The 18365-nt window shown below is 44.4% G+C and overlaps 1 protein-coding gene and 1 pseudogene across 2 annotated transcripts in view; one reads left to right on the forward strand and one right to left on the reverse strand.

Moving 5' to 3' along the window:
* Nucleotides 1–18365, reverse strand: part of LOC126183785 (b(0,+)-type amino acid transporter 1) — a 573882-nt gene that overhangs the window by 198412 nt on the left and 357105 nt on the right. For both annotated transcript variants that reach the window (XM_049926022.1, XM_049926021.1), the window contains exon 4: nt 18105–18347. In XM_049926022.1, the coding sequence (XP_049781979.1) occupies nt 18105–18347 (243 nt within the window). The remainder of the gene's footprint in view (nt 1–18104; nt 18348–18365) is intronic.
* On the forward strand, nt 2953–3070 carry LOC126185480 (5S ribosomal RNA; annotated as a pseudogene).

Here is an 18365-nt window from a genome sequence, read left to right on the forward strand (position 1 = left end):
CACCCAACGGTGTGTGGCGGAGGGCACTTTACGTGCCACTGTCATTACCTCCCTTTCCTGTTCCAGTCGCGTATGGTTCGCGGGAAGAACGACTGTCTGAAAGCCTCCGTGCGCGCTCTAATCTCTCTAATTTTACATTCGTGATCTCCTCGGGAGGTATAAGTAGGGGGAAGCAATATATTCGATACCTCATCCAGAAACGCACCCTCTCGAAACCTGGCGAGCAAGCTATACCGCGATGCAGAGCGCCTCTCTTGCAGAGTCTGCCACTTGAGTTTGTTAAACATCTCCGTAACGCTATCACGCTTACCAAATAACCCTGTGACGAAACGCGCCGCTCTTCTTTGGATCTTCTCTATCTCCTCCGTCAACCCGATCTGGTACGGATCCCACACTGACGAGCAATACTCAAGTATAGGTCGAATGAGTGTTTTGTAAGCCACCTCCTTTGTTGATGGACTACATTTTCTAAAGACTCTCCCAATGAATCTCAACCTGGTACCCGCCTTACCAACAATTAATTTTATATGATCATTCCACTTCAAATCGTTCCGCACGCATACTCCCAGATGTTTTACAGAAGTAACTGCTACCAGTGTTTGTTCCGCTATCATTTACAATAAAGGATCCTTCTTTCTATGTATTTGCAATACATTACATTTGTCTATGTTAAGGGTCAGTTGCCACTCCCTGCACCAAGTGCCTATCCGCTGCAGATCTTCCTGCATTTCGCTACAATTTTCTAATGCTGCAACTCCTCTGTATACTACAGCATCATCCGCGAAATGCCGCATGGAACTTCCGACACTATCTACTAGGTCATTTATATATATTGTGAAAAGCAATGGTCCCATAACACTCCCCTGTGGCACGCCAGAGGTTACTTTAACGTCTGTAGACGTCTCTCCATTGATAACAACATGCTGTGTTCTGTTTGCTAAAAACTGTTCAATCCAGCCACACAGCTGGTCTGATATTCCGTAGGCTCTTACTTTGTTTATCAGGCGACAGTGCGGAACTGTATCGAACGGTATAGGATTTTGTGCAGGAACTGATCTCTAGATTATGTTCCATAAATGTTCAATGGGCCGCGCGGGGTAGCCGAGCGGTCTTAGGCGCCTTCTCACGGTCCGCGCGGCTTCCCTCGCCGGAGGTTCGAGTCCTCCCTCGGGCATGTGTGTGTGTGTGTGTGTGTGTGTGTGTGTGTGTGTGTGTGTGTGGTTCTTAGCATAAGTTAGTTCAAGTTAGATTAAGTAGTGTGTAAGCTTAGGGACCGATGACCTCAGTAGTTTGGTCCCATTTCCAAATTTCCAAATGTTCAATGGGATTCATGTCGACCGATCTGGGTGGCCAAATCACTCGCTCGAATTGTCGAAAATGCTCTTCAAACCAAATGCGAACAGTTGTGGTCTGGTGACATGACTGGGAACATGAATCGCTGAAAATGTTCTCCAAGTAACCGAACGTAATAATGTCCACTCAATGATCGGTTCAGCTGGGCCAGAGGATCCACTCACTTCGATGTAAACACAGGCCACACCATTATGGAGTAACCACCAGCTTCCACAGTGCCTTGTTGACAACTTGGGTCCACGACTTCGTGGGGCTGCGCCACACACTAACCCTACCGTCAGCTCTTACCAACTGAAATCCAGTCTCATCTGACCAGGCCGCGGTTTTCCAGTCGCCTAGGTTCCAACCGATATGGTCACGAGCCCAGGAGAGGCGCTGCAGGCAATGTCGTGCCGTTAGCAAAGGCACTCTACTGCTGTCGTAGCCCATCAACGCCAAATTTTGGAGCACTTTCATCGTACGTCTCACGTTGGTTTCTGCGATTATTTCTCGCAATGTTGCTTGTCTTTTAGTACTGACAACTCTACTCAAACGCCGGTGCTCGCGATCGTTATTTGAAGGCCATCGGCCACTGCGTTGTTCGTGGTGAGAGGTAATGCCTGAAATATGGTATTCTCGGCACATTCGTGACACTATGGATCACGGAATATTGAATTCCCTAACGATTTACGAAACTGAATGTTCAACGCGTCCAGCTCCAACTGCCATTCCGCTTTCAGAGTCTCTTAATTCCATTCTTGCGCCCATAATCACGTCGGACACCTTCTCAAGTGAATCAACTGAGTGCAAATGGCAGCTTCGCCAACGCACTGCCCTTTTATATCTTGTGTACGCGATACTACCGCTATCTGCATCCGTGCATGTCGTTATCCCACGACTTTTGTTACCTCAGTGTATTTCGGTGCGTGAGAAATAGTGTGCTGTAATCGAGTTTCAGATTGAAAGAGTTCGTCCGCACGTGAAGCACCCTCTCGTTCAGCATGACAATGCCAGACTACACACGAGCGCTGGGACATCTGCAATAACCGAACGCCTAGGGCTCAGCGTCAGCGATCATCCTCCATACTCTCCCTACTCGGCCCCATCCGTTTTTATGTGTTTCCAGAGCTTACAGAACACCTTCGAGGACTCCACTTTGATAGCAATGAAGTGGAGCAAGTATAGGTGAGGTTGTTGCTCCGTCAACAAAAAAATGGTTCAAATGGCTCTGAGCACTATGGAGCTTAACATCTGAGGTCATCAGTCCCCTAGAGCTTAGAACTACTTAAACCTAACTAACCTAAGGATATAACACACATCCATGCCCGAGGCAGGATTCGAATCTGCGACCGTAGCGGTCGCGCAGTTCCAGACTGAAGCGCCTGCAACAGCTCGGCCACACCGGCCGGCCCCTCAACAAAGTCAAACATTCTATAGTGACGGTAACAACAAACCGGTCCCTCATTAGGTGAAATGTGTTCATCGCCAGAGTGACTATGTTGAGAAATAAGTGTGCATAGAAGAAGAATAAAGATGTAGAATGTTGACAACGTTTGTTTTATTTAAAAAGCTGTAAGAGTTTCCGCACAAAAAATTCCGAAGCATTACTTTTCAGCACGTGGCAACAGCCTTGCCGCAGTGGATACACCGGTTCCCGTCAGATCACCGAAGTTAAGCGCTGTCGGGCGTGGCCGGCACTTGGATGGGTGACCATCCGGGCCGCCATGTGCTGTTGGCATTTTTCGGGGTGCACTCAGGCTCGTGATGCCAACTGAGGAGCTACTCGACCGAATAGTAGCGGCTCCGGTCAAAGAAAACCATCATAACGACCGGGAGAGCGCTGTGTTGACCACACGCCCCTCCTACCCGCATCTTCAGCTGAGGAGGACACGGCGGTCGGATGGTCCCGATGGGCCACTTGTGGCCTGAAGACGGAGTGGTTTACTTTTTAGCACGCCCTCCTAGATGTAGACGTCGATATCAGTGCCGCCTGTGACAGACGAGGAAGTTTCACACTTCCATTAGTACATTGTTAATGGACATTCTACTCAGCTGTTTTATTGATTGTATTTATTCTCGTGATCGATTTCGAAATTACATAATTTCATTCTGCTATCTGCTTGTGGCAACCAAAGTAAACCGAAATACTGAGTACGTAAGGCGGTCCAAGAGACAATCACATAAAAAATCAGTAGTGTGTACTTAATATGAGCCGGGCGGGGGCGGCCGAGCGGTTCTAGGCGCTACAGTCTGGAACAGCGCGACCGCTACGGTCGCAGGTTCGAATCCTGCCTCGGGCATGGATGTGTGTGATGTCCTAAGGTTAGTTAGGTTTAAGTAGTTCTAAGTTCTAGGGGACAGATGACCTTAGAATTTAAGTCCTATAGTGCTCAGAGCCATATGAACTTAATATGAAGGCCAGAGTTATGAACCAAAACATTACGAACACCTGATTAATAGAGTGTTGGTCGACATTTTGAACGCAGTACAGCATCGATTCTGTGTGGCATAGATTCGAAAAGCTCTCGTTAGGTATGTGGGAGCAGATGTTTACGCACAGCTCACCCACTTACTGTGAATTAAGGAGCAGTGGTTCGTAGGCGCGGAGCTGGCACCAGACAGCGTCCCAGATGTGTTCCAGAGGGTTCAGATTGGGCGAATGTGTTGGGGGAGACATCAGCATGACTTCACTATCACACTTCTCAAACCACTGGAACAGAGGATGCCATCGCCGTCGGGAACGACAGAATGGGTTGATTTGGGGGAGGAGACCAAACTGCTAGGTCATGGGACTCATCGGGTTAGGGAAGGATGGGGAACCTTTCAAAGGAACCATCCCGGCATTTGCCTGAAGCGATTTAGGGAAATCACGGAAAACCTAAATCAGGATGTCCGGACGGGGGATTGAACCGTCGTCCTCCCGAATGCGAGTCCAGTGTGCTAACCACTGCGCCACCCCGCTCGGTGCGTGAAGGGGTTTAGGCTGTGAACAATAACGTTCAAGTAGTCCGTAGCTGTCACTGTGCCTTCGATTTCTACCACAGGTCCGATAGAAGCATAGATGGATGTCTGCCATAGAATAATACGGTCCCCACCGGCCCGTGTCCTTTCGCATCGATGACAGCGTATCCGAAAACTACCCGACCTGGTGTAACGAGAAACGTGATTCATCCAACCAGGGAACGCGTTTTCACACTTGACTGGGTATGTCGTTCGGTCAACATGGAAACAAGTAGGAGCGGTCTACTGCGGAGATCCACATTCAACAACTGACGCTAAACATTTGTGACTGTACTGGCATTCTATTCCGTCGTCAAATCTGCCACAGATCGCCGCCTATCCTGCTTTACAAATCAGCGTACCTTCGATCTCCAAGTTCTATGATGAGGAGTGGACATTCAAATCCTTGTCGCCTACGTGGGGCTTCACTGTCGTTCAACCACTTTTCATAGATGTTGACGGTAGCAGTAGGTGATCATCCGACCATCTTCACCGTTTCCGAGATGTTCGTTCCCAGCCGCGAGGCCTTCAAAATCTACTCTCGCTGATGTCACTTGATTTCCCCATTTGCAGCTCGTATCGTCGCTAGACTGATGCCCACTTGTCTCTGCTCCGCTTGTACAGGGTTGTCAATAATATTCTGAAATGCTTGTGTGGGTGCTGCACGGTAGATCGTGCTCGGAAATCATTATTAATAACAATTTAGTTACTTTGGGCCGTATCCGAATTAATTAGCACTGAAGTTAGCCAGCCGTTGAGCTCACAAACTCAAACGTCTCGCCAGAGACGGTGTCGCCAAACGTGTTCTTCGTCTGGTTTCCTAAAACCGCACAAGTGAGCGATACAAAAATTACATATGAGGCAGTAGTAAGGTGCGAAATCGAGCCAAAGGCTGAGCAGTCTCGTGCGGTATCATCTACACTATGAGAGCAGCTGCCACTAGTTGTATCTGGCGGCCGGCTGGTTTGGCCGAGCGGTTCTAGGCGCTTCAGTCTGGAACCGCGCGACCGTTACGGTCGCAGGCTCGAATCCTGCCTCGGGCATGGATGTGTGTGATGTCCTTAGGTCAGCTAGGTTTAAGTAGTTCTAAGTTCTAGAGGACTGATGACCTCAGATGTTAAGTCCCATAGTGCTCAGAGCCATTTGAACCATTTTTTTTTTTTTGTACCTGGCGGGCCGCTTCAATTTGTGCACACAACGGCATTATTGGCTACCTTCAGTGTTAATTAATTCGGATGCGTAACATATCGAAGACGGCGTTAAAGCTCGCGGTGGGCAGTTGTCATAATGTTTTGGCTGATCAATGAAGAGTAAGCCAAGTTCCATGTCAGACTAACGAAGAGATGAATTTGTATGTTTTCTAAATCGAAATCAAATTAAATACCACACATGAAACACTTCAACGAATTATCGAATAACAGTATTTTAATGAAACGCCCCTCATATTCCATCCATGAAGGTGAATCTCTCTCTCTCTCTCTCTCTCTCTCTCTCTCTCTCTCACACACACACACACACACACACACACACACACAAACAAACGCACGCGCGCGCCCCACCACCTTAACGTCGTGGTTAAGGGGATAAAGGGGGATGGAGCAATGTCGACTGCCGGTAACGCCGATAAATAGATTACGGGAGACGCGCTGAGCAAGGGTATGCGGCGGCCCTTGCAGACAGGAGCCAGTGTCATTCTGATGGCGCGTGTTGTGGGCAGTCAGCGGCCGGCGTGGCCGCGTTACGCAATGCGTGCCGGGCTATTCGCGTCTGTGTGTTCTATTAACGCTGCCGCCGCAGTCGCAGCCACACTGGTTGAGAGCTGTGTTGCCGACACGCACCTTCGTGGAAGGCCGCCAAGATCCCCGTGTCGTGATACCGCGGCCGTAATCGCGATGACAACTTCGAGCGCCAAACGAGAGCTTTCACTTGTTCGGTGTTCGCATATGACCACCATGCAAAACTGCTGCAGTCGGTGTAAAAGCGATGCACAAGTGACGCAGTACAGCAAAATCGTAAAGGCCACTAACATGATCGTCCGCAGAAATTTGTCCGGAGGAACAAGACTCTTAGACTGCCATTTTCTATATAAATGCGTTGTTCAGTTTCGATAAGGTGTCATACCATAAGAAATAAATTTTATATGTGACACATAAAACTTATTACAACTCGGCCAACTGATCATCATCCATTCACTCCCAGATCTTAATGAGAATACTGTAATGAATAAAAACTATTCCAGATTCCCTGCCGTTCCTTGCGGACGCCTTAGACCAATAGATAACACCCAGACGAGCCGCTGTGCGTAGATACGGCTTGCAATACGGAAAACTGAAATGTTTTAAGGCTGCCACGCTGAATGAAACCGTATCAACAAAATTTTGTTTCTCTTATGCTAGTGCATGTTGGATAAGAAGAACACCGATAAGCTCAGTACATTGTGCAGGAGGGAGACTATTTATTTACCTGTCGGGAACCCCTGTCCGGAAATGCTAAGCCGTGGCACTTTGAGTCATCGAAGTTTGGGAACGACAGGGTCAAAGCTTCTTCGTTTCCTAATTAGCTGTGCAACCAATTAGCTATCAACGTTAAGTGGACGCACGAATTACACCTGCGGAACGGCACTTTGTTGGACACAACGGTAAACTGAAACTTGTTGGTAGACAAAAACTGTGTGCCGAGACTCGAAATGCCTTCCCCGGGCAAATGATCTGCAGAATGAGCTATGCAAGCACGGCCTTCACAGTTTTACTTTCGACAATACCTTTATACCTTCCAAAGTAGGGGGAGGGGGGGGGGGGGAGTCGTGAGCCATGCTTGGATAGATCAGTCGGTAGAGCACTTGCCCATGAAAGGTAAATGTCCCAGGTTAGAGCGGCGTCCCGCACACAGATTTAATCAGACAGGAAGCGTCAAATTAGCGCACGCTAAGCTACAGAGTGAAAATTCATTATCAAGACAGAACCTATATACATAAATTCATGATTTGGACGCTGAGTGGCGTTCAACGTAGAGAACATTTCGATTATGATAATGCTTCGGTGTATCACGTCTTGTTAAGAAATTCAATTAAAGCATCACATCGTGCAACGAATTACTGTTCATGCTGTAAAACAGCCGCCGACCGCTGTGGCCGAGCGGTTCTAGGCGCTTCAGTCCGGTTTAAGTAGTTCTAATCTAGGGGACTGATGACCTCAGATGTTAAGTCACATAGTGCTTAGAGCCATTTGAACCATTTTTGTAAAACAGCCGCTTGTTACTAATTCTTTGCTGCTAACTTGATTAGCGATGCACTTTGCAGACTGCGTTCACATATACTATCGGATGAACCAGCAAAATTTTATCATTGTACGACACATACGCAGGATATATGATGTCGTCAACGTTTGAGCTGTGTGAAAACTATATTGCACATCGTAATTCTCAAGAGATACCGGTGAAATACATATACAAATATATGTTAAACATATGTAAAGTATATATGACATGTGCGCACGCTGGCAAAGGCGCGGCTAAAAAGCTCTTTCTAAACCCCTAGATCGATTTCAACCAAACTTGGTACACGTATCTACATCTACATCTACATGGATACTCTGCAAATCACATTCAAGTGCCTGGCAGAAGGTTCATCGAACCACCTTCACAATTCCCTATTATTCCAATCTCGAATAGCGCGCGGAGAGAATGAACACCTATATCTTTCTGTACGAGCTCTTATTTCCCTTATTTTATCGTGGTGATCGTTCCTCCCTATGTAGGTCTTTGTCAACCAAATATTTTCGCATTCAGAAGAGAAAGTTGGTGATTGGAAATTACTTACTGTGTGGAAAAAATTCTGTTGGGGGAGGGGAGGAAATTAGAACCAGCAACTTTCTAGTGGGGTGGGAGTGATAACGTGGAGAGTGAAGAGGGGAGGAAGAAATAGACAGACAGAGGGAGGGGGAAGGAAGATACAGGTGTGGGGGTGGAGGGGATGGACAGAGAGATAGGAAGGGAGACATGGACAGAGAGAGGGAAAAGGATGAGATGGACAGACAAAGGGAAGAGGAGGAGATGGACAGAGAGAGGGGCGAGGAGAATACGAACTGTGAGAGACGGGAGGCTGAGATGGCGGAGGAGGTGGGTAGAGAGATGGGGAAGAATAAATGGACAGAGAAATGGTAGTGGTGATTGACAGAGAGAGGAGTGAGTAGGCGGTGGACAGAGGGGGAAGGTGCAGATGGACAGAGAGAGGGACAGAGGAAGATGGACAGAGACAGGGGAAGAAGCAGATAGAGAGAGAGTAGGCGTGAACGTGGATAAGACAGGGGGGAGGAGGATATGGACTGATGAAGTTGGAATAAATACACATCCGGGCAACGACCGGTACTCAGCTATTTATCTATAAAATTAGAGTGATGTGTTGAGGAACGGCATATATATATGAATATTTTAGTAAAGAATCATAATAAAACTCTAAAAATTAGACTGACAGACGTTTTTACGCTAAAAAGTTGTGCTTCGGAAATAAACTACAGAAGTGACTGTCTGTAGGAAACGTAGACAGAAAAGGTTAAGATTAATTTATTTTTCTAAATCGGATGTCCTACAATGTGTATGGAAAGCTCTTATCAGAAAAAAGACAGGTTATTGGGACATTCGATACGGCCACCAAGCATGAATGACTTAGCGCTGGTCGGCCGCTGTGGCCGAGCGGTTCTAGGCTCTTCAGTCCGGAACCGCGCTGCTGCTACGGTCGCAGGTTCGAATGCTGCCTCGGGCATGGATGTGTGTGATGTCCTTAGGTTAGTTAGATTTAAGTATTTCTAAGTCTAGGGGACTGATGACCTTAGACGTTAAGTCCCGTAGTGCTCAGAGCCATTTGATTTGAACTTAGCGCTGCATGGAGCAGTAGTGGAAAAATAGTGGAGGCGGACAGAGACTACATTAAACAGAACAGAGTAGAGGATGTTAGGTGCAGCAGTTACATGGAAATGAGAAGATAGGACAAAATGGAGCGCAGCGTCAAAATAGCCCGCAGACAGATGACTTAAAGAAAAATGACAACTTTGGTAACATGCTGTTTATAATACCACACTGACGACAGGTAGCAAAGAGAGGTGTAGGTGGTGGAGACGCGATATGTGTGGTTGTCTATCGTTTTAATTGTGCAAGGATTAGACGTAAACCCGAGTTTTCAATTTCCTCTGCTACAGGGTGTTTCAAAATTGACCGGTATATTTGAAACGGTAATAAAAACTAAACGAGCAGCGATAGAAATACAACGTTTGTTGCAATATGCTTGGGACAACAGTACATTTTCAGGCAGACAAACTTTCGAAATTACAGTAGTTACAATTGTCAACAACAGATGGCGCTGTGGTCTGGGAAACTCTATAGTACGATATTTTCCACATATCCACCGTGCGTAGCAATAATATGGCGTAGTCTTTGAATGAAATTACCCGAAACCTTTGACAACGTGTCTGGTGGAATGGCTTCACATGAAGATGAGATGTACTGTTTCAGCTGTTCAATTGTTTCTGGATTCTGGCGGTACACCTGGTCTTTCAAGTGTCCCCACAGAAAGAAGTCACAGGGGTTCATGTCTGGCGAATAGGGAGGCCAATCCACTCCGCCTCCTGTATGTTTCGGATAGCCCAAAGCAATCACACGATCATCGAAATATTCATTCAGGAAATTAAAGACGTCGGCCGTGCGATGTGGCCGGGAACCATCTTGCATAAACCACGAGGTGTTCGCAGTGTCGTCTAAGGCAGTTTGTACCGCCACAAATTCGTCACGTTCCCAGTCCGTTGAAATTTTTCAAACAGATCCTTTATTGTATCGCTTTTCGGTCCTTTGGTTACATTAAACCTCCGTTGAAAACTTCGTCTTGTTGCAACAACACTGTGTTCTAGGCGGTGGAATTCCAACACCAGAAAAATCCTCTGTTCTAAGGAATAAACCATGTTGTCCACAGCACACTTGCACGTTGTGAACAGCACACGCTTACAGCAGAAAGACGACGTACAGAATGGCGCACCCACAGACTGCGTTGTCTTCTATATCTTTCACATCACTTGCAGCGCCATCTGTTGTTGAAAATTGTAACTACTGTAATTTCGAAAGTTTGTCCGCCTGAAAATGTACTGTTGTCCCAAGCATATTGCAACAAACGGTGTATTTCTATCGCTGCTCGTTTAGTTTTTATTGCCGTTTCAAATATACCGGTCATTTTTGAAACACCCTGTAATTTCTTAGTGATTTCCTAATATTTCTTTGAGTCTTTTCAAAGTATTACAGCTTTGTTTGTATACTGTAACTGATCGAATTTTTCTTCCGAAATTTGAATCAAGTTAACAAAAGATGTTTATGTGAACTGAAATAACGTATTTATAGAATGTGCTGATGAGGAAAATTTTCCGAGGGCAGTATACTTCGAATAACTTATTTCATACTAATTTATATGTAGGAGCCTACATAAACAGAAATGATTCCTTTCAGCAAAAAAATTGAAAGTAGCAATCAGTGGTGAACTCGAGAAGTATTCTTTGTTTCATTTATTTGTTTATTTATTTATTTGTTTATTTTCGCGGGGAAACATAATTGCATAAATCACTATCATTTCGAACAAAATATCAGCCAAATATTAGCACATTTTTCTACTGTACGTCATGAATTTTACGAATTCAAAGAAACGTAAAATTCTAGTCCTAGAGTAGTTTTAAAGTTACTTTATGAAGTTAGACGGTAGTGAACTAATCAGATGTATTTGTGTGTGGAACTATAGGGGTTGACAAACATATGAAAACACCAAAAACACAACATATTACCATGCCTAATACGGTGTTGGAAACCTGTTGGCATTCAAAATAGCTTCCAGTCGTTTCGGAATCGGTAAATACAAGCCCTCTATGGTTTTCAAAGGAATCGTATATCATTTTGTGTGTGTGAATTCCTAAGGGACCAAGCTGCTTAGGTCATCGGTCCCTAGACTTACAAACTACTTGAACTAACTTATGCTAAGAACAACACACACACCCATGCCCGAGGGCGGACTCGAACCTCCGTCGGGAGGGGCCGCGCAGTCCGTGACATGGCGCCTCAAACCGCACGGCCACTCCGTGTGGCCATATATATCATTCTTCCGGCAAAATAGCGGCAAGTTCAGTTAATGATGATGGGGGTGGATAGCGATCACGCGCCATTCTCCCCAAATTAGATCACAAAGGCTCAATAATATTAAGGTATTATAACACTGGTTGCCAGAGGAGTTGCGACAATTCATCCTCGCTCTTACAAAAAAGTCCTGAACAAACATTGTCGTATGGCATGGGCCTGATCAGCCAAACTGGTCACATAATTCTTGTCCGTAACCATGGCCCATCGAATACGATGATATGACTGTCCAAATCATCACCGAACCCCGCCATATTTCACTCTACGGACATAAAGTCGCCCAGAAATTGTAAACAGTGTGAAACAAGACTCACCCGACCAAATGACTGTCTTCCATTACTCCATAGCCGAAGTTTCAGGGCTTTGGCGTCACGTTTTCCTCTTAGGGGCATTTATGTCACTGATGTGTGGTTTTGGTATTCCAACTCGCCCTGCATTCCCAGCTTCTGGAGCTCCCTTCGTATTGTTAAGTGCTGACAGGGTTCGCGACTGCGACATTCCGTTTTACAGTAACTTTCACACCTGTCACCCTCTTATTTTTCGTCACTATCCTCTTCAATGAGCGTCTGTCATAAGCACTCAACTCACATTTTCGTCCGCGTTGTAACTTAGTGGATGATGTTTTTTCCGCTTTCCCTGTGTGCTGCATAAACTTTGATAAGGTGCCCCTTGAAAAACCAAACTCTTCGGCTACCTTGGTTACGAAAGCACATATCGTACGAGCACCTTCGAAACCAGTTACCTTCGACAAAATGCAATTACAACGACTCAGAAGACGGTTCTGGCCATGACTGACACTTGCATTGAATTGAGGACACTGCACAGGTGCTGTTCGTCGTCAAATACGAGGGCTATTCGAAAGTAAGGTAGGATCGGTCGCAAAATGGAAACTACCGTGAAAATCAAAATTGTTTATTTGCTACAGTTAACTACACCATCTTGCTACTTCTCTACACAATCTAGACATTTGTCGTAGCTTTGTACCAACTTTGCAATACTCTCGTCACAGCATTCTGTGCTTTCATCCAATTCTCTACGCTGGTCTACAGCTCGATGTCTGTACCAAAATGCTGTCTTGGTAGCCAGCGGTTCATGGGACCAAAAATGAAACATGGGGAAGCCAATTATAGGCTGTCTTTTGGGTGATCGAACACTTACCATCGAAAACGCTGCAGGTTCATCTTCACTGCCCCTTGCAGAGCGCGGCCGAAAATTGTCATGAAGAGGGAAACGCCTGACAGTTATGTTATGTGTGTCGCATGACATCAGGCGAAATCTCTCACCACGCTCTCATGCTTGACGTGAGACAATGTTTTCTAGCCATCTTTACGTGCTAACTGTGTGTTCAGAACTGAAAACTGCGACGTGACGCAATCGACGGGCATACTAGAGACACTGCCCAACACATCTGATTTTCACTGTGGTTTCATTTCACACCCAATCGGACCTTACTTTCCTATTAACTCACAACAGCGCAGACTACATGCTTGACTAGCATCTGCATCTATTTTCAAGCATGCATTTCTCGCTGTCTCTCCATATTTTTGTGCAACACCTGTATATGTACGCCATTACCCATTCTGCCATGCTAACTTTGGTTTCACCTGCAGTTTAGGGAATTCTAGGCACATAGTATGGTGGCTAGTTATTGAAACCAGTGAATGACACTTCTTCAAATTCTAATAGAGACTTGTCAACTCGGAGATGGTCACTGTTGGGATTTTACATAACATTGAAAATGGTTCTTGTCAGATGGTCCCACTGCATGCATTAGGTCAGTGAACGAAAGATTAAATTTTTTCCATTATCTGCTGCACACTGATTTGATAAGCACATTGTTTACATACGACAAGTCTTCTTTCGGCAATTTGCCATTTTCCTGTTTTTCTGCAATATGCAATAAACTTTTTTCTATAAAATTATAAAAAATTTACGCCTATTTTGATAAATGCTTACGTTTTATGTGTCACAATGTAGTGTCTGTTGAGATCGTTTCTCAGTTTCCGTGCTGCTGAAGTTTGAAAAAGCTCTACAAGTATAGCGTGCACTTTTTTATTTGCACTCATCTTCGTTAGAAAACATAATCCACCCCACTGACACATACAAATTTACAATGGATTTACAGTTCATAGTTGTGGAATTTTAGTGACGATAGCTATATATGAAAGCTTACTCATTCTAATACTCTTAAGTTATATATAAAGATCGTATTATTCTATTTTTCATGTATTGTGCAAATATATATTTTGTGTTGAGTGTTTTATTGTTCAGATTCATTTTTTGTGTTGTGAGGGACTGAAATATACCTTTTTCTGTAGGAAGTCCTGAAAGTTTTCTAAATAATGCTTATGCTATAGTTCTGTTTGGACATTAAGAATTTCGTCTGGATATGCGTCTGTATGGACACAAATTTCGAGTTCTTCCAGGATAATCATTATGGTTCCTTTGCGTACACGATGTAGAATTTTCATTGTATTTGATGTTTTTTTCTGCTCTGTGTTTGTGGTTGCATAAGTGTATGTAAGATGTTGACTGACTACTTTCACAATTGCGCCTGAGTACTATAAATCTAATTTAGAAATTCCTACCTCTTTCTCGAATGTAAAATTGGTTACAAACATTGCATGAGATTTTACAAATTTTTGGGATTATTGGTTTCCTGATTGTGGTTTCTTTCGTAAAGTGTGATTGGTGCGACACAGCTTTTCACTTTCGTCTTTTTAAATATTTTATTGAGTTTTCCTGAAGTTTGGACAATGTATGCTGTTGTTAGGTAAGGAGGTTTTTTTGTAATTTTTTCTTCTATTGTCAGCATGATTTGTGTTTTTGGTTGTATGCAATAATCATATAGTCTGAGTACTATTGCAGGGTTAAAAGGATTCAGTTGTGTTATGTATCGTAAGTTTTCTATTTCTTTGCGTGTTGCGTCAGTGTCAAATGGTTGAGCATTGATTTAAAGAATGAAAGAGTATGTGAAAATGGGTGACAGTAGTGGTTGTTAATGATAATATCTGTCGTGGTAGTTTCCCTATGCACCTCAAATCTATTGTGGTTGTTTTTATTGCTTATTATTAGATTCATTAACTTGCTTTGTTTAACTTCTATTGCGAAATTTATTCTAGGGTGTAAGCTGTTTAATTTTTGGTGGAATATAATTGTTGGTGGAACATTTGTATGTCATTTTCGTTACCATTTACAAGTAACAGGATGTCACCTACGTATCTGTGATAGTAGGCAATTTTCTACATAGATCCTCCGCAAGCCACAGTATGATGCGTGGCGGAGGGTTTCTTGCACAGTACCACTACTAGGAATTTCCTTTCCTGTTCCACTCGTAAACAGAGCTAGGGAAAAACGACTTCTATAGTCCCCGGTATGAGCATTGACGTCTCGTATGTTATCTTCGTGATCCTTACGTGCAGTTCATGTTGGCAGCAGTAGAATCGTTCGGCAGTCAGTTTCAAATACCGCTTTTCTAAACTTTATCAATAGTGTTTCTCGAAAAGAACGTCACCTTCCCTCAAGGGATCCACATTTGAGTTCTCAAAGTATCTCCGAAACACTTACGTGTTGTTCGAACCTACCGGTAACAAATCTAGCACACCGCCTCTGAATTGCTTCGATGTCTTCCTTTAATCCGACGTGGTATGGATCCCAAACGCTCGAGCAATACTCAAGAATGGGTCGCACCAGCTTCCTATATGAGGTCTTCTTTGCAGGTGAACAACACGTTCCTAAAATTCTCGCAATAAACCGAAGTCGACCATTCGCCTTATCTACCACAGTTCACACCTGCTCGTTCCATTTCATATCGCTTTTCAGCGTTACGTCCAGATATTTAAAAAAATGGTTCAAATGGCTCTGAGCACTATGGGACTTAACATCTGAGGTCAGCAGTCCCCTAGAACTTAGAACTACTTAAACCTAACTAACCGAAGGACATCACACACATCCATGCCCGAGGCAGGATTCGAACCTGCGACCGTAGCAGTCTCACGGTTCCGGACTGAAGCGCCTAGAACCGCACGGCCACCGCGGGCGGCCCAGATATTTAAACTACTTGACTGTGTCAAGTAGGACACTACTAGTGCTGTGTCCGAACATTACACATTTGTTCTTCCTACTCATCCGCATTAATTTACATTTTTCACATTCTGTGCTAGCTATATCTAAAGTGAGCCAGTTTGAAACTAAAACTGTTTCTTCTCATGTACCGGGGCTATTCGGAAAATGAGGTACGATCGGGTGTGAAATGGAAACCACAGTGAAAATCGGATGAAGCTTTGCACAGTTGTATTGGGCAGTGTCCCTAGTATGCCCATCGATCGCGTCACGTCGCTCCTTTCAGTTCTGAGCGCACAGTGAGTACGTAAAGATGCCTAGAAAATAGTGTCTCTCGCCAAGTATGATGGCCTGATCAGAGATTTCACCTGATATTATGTAGCCTACATAACATAACTGTCATACGTTCCCTGCTTTCTTGACAATTCTCGGCCCCCCTCTGCAGAGGCAATGAAGATGCTCCTGCAGTGTTTGCGATGGGAAGTGTTTGATCACCCACAATACAGCCTGTAATTGGCTTTCCGGGTTTCACCTCTGCTCTCATGGACCGCTGTCTATCAAGACAACATTTTGGCACAGACAACGAGCTGTAAACCAGTGTAGAGAATTGGTGAAAAGCAAAGGCAGCTGCCTGCTATGACAAGGGTATGGAAATGATGTTATACCGTTACGACAGACGTCTAAGTCGACGACTATGTAAAGAAGTAGCTCGAAGGTGTAGCTAACTTTTGCAAATATAACACAGTGGTTTTCATTTCGCCACCGATTGGAGCTCACTCTCCCAACAGCCTTTGTATTAATAAATACATGGGTCGTATGACCAGTATTGGCAACACGGTTATAATTGATACGAGATTCTACTGACAGACGTTGACCGTATTACATGTCCTCACTATAACTTCCCCACAACCAGATCACCTCCACTACAGAGATTAAAGGCGTCGTGCACCGTCAGCTCATTCATCTCTGCCGATGTCTAGGGGGGACTGACCTACGACACGGATGATGTCTTCTCTTTTAGCGCATCCCACGATGCGGTTCCTTCATTTTGGCGACATATCGTAATCGCGCAGATTCTTGCGGTGGACTGATCGTAGTCGCACGGATTCTTACGGCGGATATTCCACTATTTTCCATCCTCAGGTACGCAGGGGCTCCTGCATGGGGTTCGCTATGTGGCCCGTGCGTTGTCATGGAGGATGATGGGATGCTATGCCAGAAAGAAATATAATTGTGCGCTCTCACCTCACCTTGTGCCAGTCCAGTCTTGATAAATGCACTTTCTTCGTGTTTTCTAAACACACTGTTAGGGCGCTCAAATTGGCCTTCCGCAATTTCACACAGTACAGACAGCAACTGACAAAAACACAGCTGTCGCCGCTCGCTACAGTAGTTTAGCTCACCTTCTGTTATCAGGTACAGATAGGGGGGAATGCCATTTGACGTACATCCTTCGTCTTACAGCAGTGTTACCACTACTTTTTATCCAACCCATGTATGACAGCAACTGATCCCGCAATGCAGTTGCCCGTTGCATTCTATTTAATTGTTTGTAATTTTTTCTCAAATTCGAAATAGTTCTGTGATATGGTGAAATAATAAAATTTTTCCAACTCACAGACATTTGAAGTCATTGTATTGTGACACATAAAAGTCACTATATTGTGATGCATAAAACGTAAATACGTACCAAAACGAACGTAAAATACCAAATTTAATTTTTTATAGTTTTACACAAAAAACTGTATTTTTGTATATTTCAGGGCTACTTGAAAACGGCAGATTGTCGAAAAGAGACTCGTCATACGTAAATAACGAGCCAATAAAATCAGAGTCCAACAGGAAATGGAGAAATGTGTAATATGTCATTCACACTGAAACTGCCTCGGAACACCTACTTAACCTATACGGGAATTTAGCTATCTAGTGGATATTCTCATCAGTACATTCTATAAATAAGTTAATATAGTTGACAAAGATATTTTTTATTTACTTCAAATATGGTAAGATATTCATATTTCGTGAGACAAACTGAATCAGTTAAGAGATACTAACCAGCTGAAATCAATTACTTTACTTCATCATCGCAGTGGTTCGAAATTTTAACTGTGTCCGCAGTAGATGAGATAACTAACACACGTCACTATAATGTGATCGCTCAAGACCCCGAGGTAGCCGATTCGAATCCTGATGGTAGAGGAAAATTTAGTCACCAGTCTTTGACCGGTAGGTGATGACAAAATGTCTATAACAACAGGACACCTTTAAATATTTTATAAAATACAGATTCAAGATGAGAAGCATCGTCAACTGTATTCTCGCCGTAGCTCCTTCTTCAGTTCGTCTTAAACGCCCCAGAATTTCCACACATTCGGTACCTACAGATTCAACGGCTTCACTGTCGTTTTACATCCAGTGTTGTCTGTTAAAATAAACTCTGTCTGACAGACACAAAAAGGAGGTCAATGAAACCTGAAAGAGGTTTTACCTTGCACTTATTCGAAATTCTTAGGACATAATTTAAAAACGCAAACATTGCCGCAAATACTTACGTATGGCGAGGATGGCTGTGAGCTTGACAGCCATCTGCGGTGGTTCACACTCATATACGAACGCCTCCACGACGTACTGAGCGAAACTGAGGCAGATGATGGCCATCTGCGATGGTTTCAGCACGAGCGTTGACACCCAAGAGAACAGGAATGCTGGGATGGGCCCAAACGCATCCATGAAGTACGCGTACTCTGCCCCAGAGCTGGTGTTCATGGTACCCAGCTCAGCGTAGGCAAGCGCACCTGCCACAAACAACACAA

Source organism: Schistocerca cancellata, chromosome 4, assembly GCF_023864275.1.
Source record: "Schistocerca cancellata isolate TAMUIC-IGC-003103 chromosome 4, iqSchCanc2.1, whole genome shotgun sequence".
In the NCBI taxonomy this organism is placed as follows: domain Eukaryota; kingdom Metazoa; phylum Arthropoda; class Insecta; order Orthoptera; family Acrididae; genus Schistocerca; species Schistocerca cancellata.